The 8,293-nt window shown below is 33.8% G+C and overlaps 2 protein-coding genes across 2 annotated transcripts in view; both read left to right on the forward strand.

Annotated features, from left to right (window-relative positions):
* The first annotated feature begins 1,075 nt into the window (after positions 1-1,075).
* LOC105835446 (methenyltetrahydrofolate synthase domain-containing protein) lies at positions 1,076-6,132 on the forward strand. Its single transcript, XM_012678749.3, has 5 exons — positions 1,076-1,519; positions 1,774-2,159; positions 2,800-3,146; positions 3,217-3,457; positions 3,581-6,132. Exons 1-5 carry the CDS (start codon positions 1,504-1,506, stop codon positions 3,959-3,961), a joined length of 1,371 nt encoding a protein of 456 aa, XP_012534203.1. The 5' UTR covers positions 1,076-1,503; the 3' UTR covers positions 3,962-6,132.
* Positions 6,133-6,270: 138 nt separating this feature from the next.
* LOC105833937 (protein Star) overlaps positions 6,271-8,293 on the forward strand; it is a 49,622-nt gene continuing 47,599 nt past the window's right edge. The window contains exon 1 of the mRNA XM_036285252.1: positions 6,271-7,539. The gene's annotated coding sequence lies outside the window, so the exon portion shown is untranslated. The remainder of the gene's footprint in view (positions 7,540-8,293) is intronic.

An 8,293-nucleotide genomic window follows, 5' to 3' on the forward strand; every position in this document is an offset into this window, starting at 1 on the left:
CAATTGTGTGCTTGAGTAATAAAAATTTAGGAATTGACAAAAAAAGCAGGTTGATTCAATTATATAATTATAATTTATGAAAGAAATAATTATTTTATATTTAAAAAGGTTTAATTATAGTATCTATAATATAGATTCTAGATATATTGTAATATTTGGACAATATTTAAAGGTCCACGTAAAAAAATTCAACAATTTTGATTATGTTCCTTCCTGTTTCACAATCATGTGGATAGCGCTATAAGCGACTTAATTACACTCTACTTTACTCTGTATCTTTTCTTTAACAATATTCAAATATATACAGTCACCTCGTTTAATAAATAGGCGAATTTTAAGTTCATCGATTGATCAATTTGCCCTTACAAATAAAACTTTTTTACACGAAAATCAATTGATCCATCAATTGATGAATTAAAGAACTCGCGTATATTTACAGATGCGAGGAGGTAAATCAAAGCTTTATTATTTTCATGTTTTTTAATTCTCTACGGAATTAAAAAAAAATCTTTTTTATCCTTTCTCCTTTTTTCGGCAATGTCCAATTATACGCAACCATCTAATTTTTAATACAAAAATAGGACATGTAGATATTGCTTATAAAAAATAGGTCTTCAAATTAAAGATCGTGAGAGGACATCAATTGTGAGGACGACATGAGGATGTCATAAAAATAATTATCGATAAAAAATTGCAGCAGGAGACAATAAGGGCCACTTGCACCGAACTCTAATTTCCTTAATCGTTGATTAGTCCATTGGAATTGACCAATCGTATTTGTCGTTAAGCAAAATTAACAAATGTGATTGGTCAATCAACGATTAAGTTAATCAAAGTTTGGTGCAAGTGGCCCTAAGGCCTATTTCTACCAACGTAGATTAATTTTAATTTTGGATTAACTAACTCTTTACCTCTTTCTAATTTTTGGAACTAGAATGAGATAACAATTAAGTAAATTAAACCGAGATTAAAGTTAATCTACGTTGGTAGAAACGGGTCAAGACAATCAGCTGATCCTCAGAAACGGAGTTAAACAGCGAAGGAACTCTAGGGATTTTAGGGAGTTAGAGTCTTTTTTTTTCCTGTTTGTGACTTCGAACGTGAGAGCTCCAATTTGAGGATCAGCTGATTCGTTCTATCGCCTTTTGCCACAGGACAGTCGTTCGTCGGTCACTATTGACCGCTATTGACCATCGATGTCGTTCTCGTAAGCAGCCGCGGAATAACACGCGACGAAATTCCGACATTCATTGCGTCTTCTTGCTTCGCGAACGATATCTCGCGAGGAGCGATCGGATCCCTAGAGGATTACGATGCCGCGGAGTTTGCGGGCGTGGAGCCGCCGCGTAGAAATAGCTACGGTGAGGAGGGGAAGGACGCGCGCGTGGACGGAATAAGTTGTGTCTATTTTTGCGGGAGAGACGCTTCCTGGGATCTCTCTTTCTCTCTTCCGGGTCCTGGACCTCAGCCCCGTGAAATTCCACTGGTGAACCGCCGGTCAAGATGACGGAGAATTTACGTGAGTGACTCTTTATTGTGATCGATGCAACAGGCGTTACTTTAAATTCCTTCGACGTTTCTACCTCTAAATATCAAAAAGAAATAGTTTTATTACTCGGATGTTTGCATATAAGAGACGTAGATGTATCTCCCACGCGTTTATATGTGCCTCACCATCTTGAAATTGTTTTACAGAAGATATAATCGAACATATGCTATATTGTTCTTGTTTAGCTTTTAGCTGATTCCCTCATGTTAATACGTTTCTTGCAGCTGAAGAGCTAACGAAGTCGAGTTTCCGTCGCAAGGTATGGGACTACATGACGAAGAACGAGCTAGTAAACTTCCCTGTCAACATATACAAGCGTATCCCAAACTTCAAAGGCGCCGCGGAGGCGGCGCAACGGCTGATTGAGCTGGATGAATTCAAGAAAACAAGGATTATAAAGATAAATCCAGACAAGCCGCAGGAACCGGTGAGGTTTTTAGCTCTGGAGGCAAATAAGGAGATCATCGTGCCCATTCCCAGGTTGAGAACTGGCTTGTTCTTACACGTCACACCAGTCGCTGGTGCAACGAAGGAACAATTAAAAACACTGGCTTCTATGCGTGGTTTGGAACAAGTGGGTAAACCACTTGGGCTAAATTCCCATATCAAGGTGAATATATCATTTAAGAACGATAATTTTTTCAATATATATTATGAACAATAATCTAGTAATTAATTAATAAACTATTTATTAGTTTTAATGGATATAAGATAAAGAGATTCCTTATAAAAATATAATACTGGGCAGTATTAAATTGGCCAGTAACTGTTATTTATTTTGATTATTAAAAGCACTGACAACAGTGTTCTTTTAATATTTAAAATAAGTATTAATTATTAGTCATCTATATATATTGATATATAATTTTATAAAACTATGTTTAAAATGACTTTATACTACCATATTATAATATTTTTTTACATATAAAAATTTTTTATCATTTATATTTTAAAATTTAACTTAATAATTATTTTATTTTTTACAATATAAATTATAATACAATAAAAGTAATATTTCAACAATTTGATTCAATTCGGATTTGAATAATGAAATTCTGCTTGATTTGATTCGGTGTTTTAGCAAAAAAAATCTTGATTTGCATTTCTAATAAATAATGAATAAAATAATGGATAAGATACAATATCATATTATCTCGTTTTTTTAACAACTATTTTTTATGCGTATATTTATCTCTAACAGCGAAAGATATTGGCCAGTCTAAAGTTTATTTTGTGTATTAATTATTTAGGTAGATCTTGTTGTGCTGGGATCTGTATGTGTCAGTCAGGATGGATACAGACTCGGCAAGGGAGAAGGTTTCGCGGATCTTGAGTTTGCGATGATGATGAGAATGGGAATGATAACGGAAAACACGATTGTTGTCACAACAGTACATGATTGTCAAATCGTCGATCATCTACCACCACAATTGTTCAAAGAGTACGACGTGCCAGTAGATATAATTGTCACACCGACACAAACTATATATGTAAAGCCGAGACTGAAAAAACCGTCTGGCATTCTGTGGCACATGCTTAGCGAAAGAAGACTTAAAACCATGCAGGTATTACAGCAGCTCAAAGAGATGGATGAGAAGTATGCATTAAGTTGCCTGAATCACATTGAGCAGGCTATTTCGCGTAAATACACGGTTATTTTTTTGTAGGGACGGCAAAATCATAGTTCTGAAAGAAGTCGATTCCGACGTGGAGACCCACCAGTATATCAAGAATCGTGTTAAATACCCGAAAAGCAAGAGGCGTTTCAATGTAAAGAGAGATACGGTTAATACAGAAAATACTGTGGAAGATGGCAAGGATAAATCTGATAGGCCGCGTTTCCCACGAAGACGAACGTACAAGAAACCAAAAGTTGAGGAAGAAAGTAATCCCAATGCTGAAGTACAAGTAAGTGCTTTTTACACAGATATCGAGTTTTACGATAATATACTGTATTTTTACTGTGTATATTTATACTTCCATACAATATTTGTTTATATATATAAATTTTGCTTACGTTTATAAACGAAGATGGAAAACAATATGAAGATCGTGACTCGGCGACGTAAGAATCATCACGCCAGAACGAAAACGCATATTGATTTCTCGTTGAAGCTCTCCAACATTTCGTCCGGCGTCAGAGTTCGCGATCTGAAAAACGCGCTGCTAATGCGCGGTGTTAAGCCGAGCGAGATAACTTGGCAGGGCTACCGCGGCATTTGTTACCTTCATTTCAGCAAACTTAGGAACGAAGCCGCTCCTCCTGATCAACCGGTTCAGGTAGATTCGATTGTGGCGAATTTACAGCAGCTCCGAATCGGTGAATCTATGAACGATGAAGAAGGATTTATATACGTAGAACCCGCAAAACCGATTTCCAGAATTGAGGTAACCGATGTGACAGCTGTCTAAAAGATTAATCGAAAACAACATCGAAACTACATATATAACTACATATTTTTTGAATATAAGGATAGACAGACGTCTGCCACAGTCAATCCTTTTTTTAATGAAAATTTGGCCATTTTTCGCTGTTGAATATAAGGATAGACAGACGTCTTCCACAGTCAATCCTTTTTTTAATGAAAATTTTGTCGCGTATATTAAATGTCTCAGTCAACGTGTGTTTCTCCTCAGTTATAAATTTTTTAATGAATTTTATGTGTGAAAGCTACAGGAATTAAAATCTAAAAGTTGACTTGATTTTTAACCTTTTAATCTTATTTTTGTTGTTCTGGTCGTTAATTAAAGAATTACTTTAATTAATAGCCATTAATTAAAGGAATACTTAACTAAGTAAATGTTCTTTAAAATTAAGTCGGCCATAATTGAGTACTTGTGGCATTAAAATATTATATCAATTTAAATTACTAATATTATTTTAATAGCTAAAAAAAATTGCGCAACTTCTGGGACATATGTACCTTAATTTTTTTATAGATATTAGCTTGAATACTTAAAACACACGCATTATATATTAACTTTATTAACATACGTTTTATTTCACATTTCGCTGTTATTTTACTTAAATCTATATATTAAAGTTACATTTGCGAATTATATGTTCTAAGTGACACATCGATGACGATGCTTTGCGTTCGGTTTAAGCTAAGATGTGATATATACCTGGTGCAGTGCGATTATTAATATTTAATATTAGTAGTCGTTACAATTAACATACCGCATATTTTTGGTTAGTGATCTTATTTAGACTACTTTTATAATAATAAGCCGTTACATTTTGAATATACAAGAAAATATCGGGTAACTTTCCAATAAATTCAATACCCACGAAATAATCTGTGATTAAAAGATACTTAGAAGTAAGGTAGTTGAACCATGGAGAGAAATAATAACAGGCACAAGATTATTGAAATATAGATAAAAGAAAATTATAAAATTATGTTAAATTGGCCAGTGTGTACATTCGCGCCATTTCAAAATAAAATATTTTCTTTAAATTTACTTATATTACAATATTTTCTAATTTTTCACACACATTCAAATATTTATTGCATAATGATAAGTTATATTTTTGATAGAATTGGAAAGAAGATTACTTGTAAGACCATTATTCTGCTATTACTTTTTTCTGGTAACGATTGTTACTTTTTCTGTTTGTAACAATAATGGTTGCATCGTTGCATTTTTATACAGTAAAAATCGAGATTATAATCAGAAATTCTGTTTGATCACTTAATTATATATCTCTTGTCAATACAATCAAACCATTTTTCTCAAAGTATGAATGAATTAAAAGATATATAGAAGTTTACATTGCTATTTTACGTCTTTTCAAATTTTTTACATAAGACAAGTGCCTCGTTCACCACATTCCGGCTCTAGGAACATCAAATATTGCTTTTTTATTAATTTTTGGCGCGAATTAAAGCACATATGATACAATACGTGTGACTGAGGATTTGTAAAGAAAAATTACTTGCCGTAAATGTAATGACTGTTGCCATATCTCTCCATGGAGCACTGGAAATTGATCGTTCTGAGTTGCTTTATTTATTCTCTGCAGAAATATAACTTGAGATTAATAGACGTGAGTAGAGTGCATATCTGCGATAATATCTGATGGTGAATTATCTAACGTTATAGACTGACAATAGTTTAAGTGTCGTTTATAAAGGACACTCGAGGCAGAATAAATAATTGACATTTCTTCATGTTTAAACAGAGAAAAAGGATACTCTATTTTTCTGAACAGATACACATGTATACAAACACATACACGAATGCACACGCGTATATTCTAAATGAAAATAAATACAAATAATATATTTTCATGCTCTAGCCGCTTTATATAAACATGTTGCGGTCTTCCATGTATTGCTATTCGAGCGTGCAGGGAGAACAATAAGTGCTTACGTGTCGGCTGAAGAAGCAATGAAACGGCAATACTTTGTGATATTAACAAATATAATTTACTTTATATGTTTCTAATCGCGCTGGTGACGTTTACGTAGAACTAATGATGATTATTTCTACGCGCCATAGACTTATCCCGCTATAATTTACTTGCGTATATATCATGTATATAAATCTTGCGTATATAAAAGTAACGTTTTTTTTTTATCAAATCTCTGTCCTCGTCATGAGCTTTCTCAGCGTATCTCCTCTGCTCCAATTATCCGCATCCAAGATGCCATCCCTCTGAAAACTCTTGGGAAATGAGTGTGCAGATTTATAAGTTCTAAATAAGTTGCAATTTTTTATTTGCTCGCTTTCTTCGGCCGCGAGACGTAACCATTTCACTCTGACTTGCAAAAGTAGACTAAAACAACTCCGGAACAACGCAAGTTGTAACTTTTTTCCGTCGAGATATCTCGAGCCTTCTGTTTTTGTTTGCTCGCGATTATTATTCGCACTAGCTGCGAGATGAGATTAACGAGCGGCAATAATTACTTTCCTTTCGCAGAAGCGCGCGTCCATTTTTCTTATTTTTTTTTATCGGGAGAAAAGGCGGAAATGAGGGAATTAAGGCGGTCGTCGCGAAACTCTCATTTTCTATTGGACTCGTAGTTGAAATTACATTAGTTTCGATTGAACTTCCCGATAAGCGTCTCGTGGGAGTTTACGATCGCAGACGGCGGCTTTTCTTGTTCAAGCGGATAAAATAAAATTTTATCTGTCTACCACGCATATGGATAAAGCAATTTCAACAAGGATCGGAATATTTTCCCGTAAAAGAAATACGCCCCTTTTTTTTCACAACGAAGCATCAAGGCAGCTTATATAAGCTAAGCGTAATTACAGTTTTTATGATCTTAGGAAAGAAGGACCTCATTTTCCTATAAGAGGGCTAATTTACGAAGCGCGTAAAGGCAATTAAAAGAGAAACGTCAGATCCCTTGGGTTCCATTAGGTTGAATTTTCTTATTTAACGACGCCTTTATCGCGCAAAGCGCTTCGCCATCGGCTTTCATCGGCCTCCAGAAACTAAACTGCATTATCCCCTATTGGATTTCTCCATCGAAGACCGGCGCGATTGCCGTTCTCCCCACCGCGCTTTGTTACTCTTCACTGTTAAGAACCACATTTACCCGCATAGACACTCCGTCAGCATCGTTCTGCGGAAAACTGTTGATCCTTTTGTATGCACCAATGGCACATTCTATAAAAAACATTAATACGTATTTTTTCTCTCTCAAACAAACCTACACAGAAGAAAAGAAATTCGTGTTTGAGAATATCTTTATTTTTGAAATGTAATTGAAAATTGAAATGAAATTATATAGATTATATTATAAATAGACAGCCAGCATACGAAGAAGATTCTAGACTCCTATATATTCGATAAGCACTCTCCTCTCGCAAGTGTTTTTAAATGAATATACAAATATTGCTATAGGAATATGAATCTTCTCTGTAATTTAACTCCAAATATTCATAATTGAATAATATTATGCTCTATGAAATATGTTTCAGAATTGACTTTTCAAGTTACTCAAGAGTCTCGTACATAGTCGAATATTCGAAAGGTAATGATTATAAATTTAATCATACATAGAATATTTCATTTTATTCGTATATGTGAAAGAATAATCTTGAAGAATGATATTAGAATATTTAAGATAATGTCCTTTTGATAAAAACATGAAAATATTCTCAGAATAGCTATCTCAGAATATCTATCTTGGAATAGCAAAATATCTTCTTAAAAAAGACTTCTATGAATATTTAATCCTCCTTTAATTCTAATGAAAGATTTAAAGATATTCTATGAACTAATCGAAATGGAGGCAAAATTAGTTTTAAATAAAATATTTTAATAATTAGCAGAAACGATTTTTTAGATAAAGCATTTTAATAATCAACGTCATTTTTTGAGATTCGTTGCAAATTTCAATCTTTATATTTAACATAGAAAAAATTTTTTTTTAATGAATTTGACGCTAATTTACAGCTCTTTGAACAAATTAAAAGCGCAAAAGGGAGCAAAAAAACATTGAAATTTTTATTCATTATAAACCGACGTTTACGATCGATGGATAGTTACGCAAGGATATTAAAAATACATCGAGTCAATAATTTAATCGTCGCGTTACTCGTCACTTGCAGCACCGATCGAACGCGATAATTGACTCATTATATCGGCTCGCAAAAACTTTTACAGATGTAATTACTTCGGAATATTTATCCCCTTTTTAGATATTATCCGAAACGATCTTTCTCGCGCATAATTGTGCAATTGCGCTCCATAAATTGTGCCAGTTGTCTGCGTTGTAAGAAGAA

The sequence above is a fragment of the Monomorium pharaonis genome, chromosome 4, assembly GCF_013373865.1.
Source record: "Monomorium pharaonis isolate MP-MQ-018 chromosome 4, ASM1337386v2, whole genome shotgun sequence".
NCBI lineage: Eukaryota > Metazoa > Arthropoda > Insecta > Hymenoptera > Formicidae > Monomorium > Monomorium pharaonis.

Coding starts and splice junctions, on each gene's coding strand:
- LOC105835446 (XM_012678749.3), top strand. Junction 3,147..3,216: donor CTCAAAGAGATGGATGAGAA/GTATGCATTAAG, acceptor ATTTTTTTGTAG/GGACGGCAAAATCATAGTTC. Junction 3,458..3,580: donor ATCCCAATGCTGAAGTACAA/GTAAGTGCTTTT, acceptor TTATAAACGAAG/ATGGAAAACAATATGAAGAT.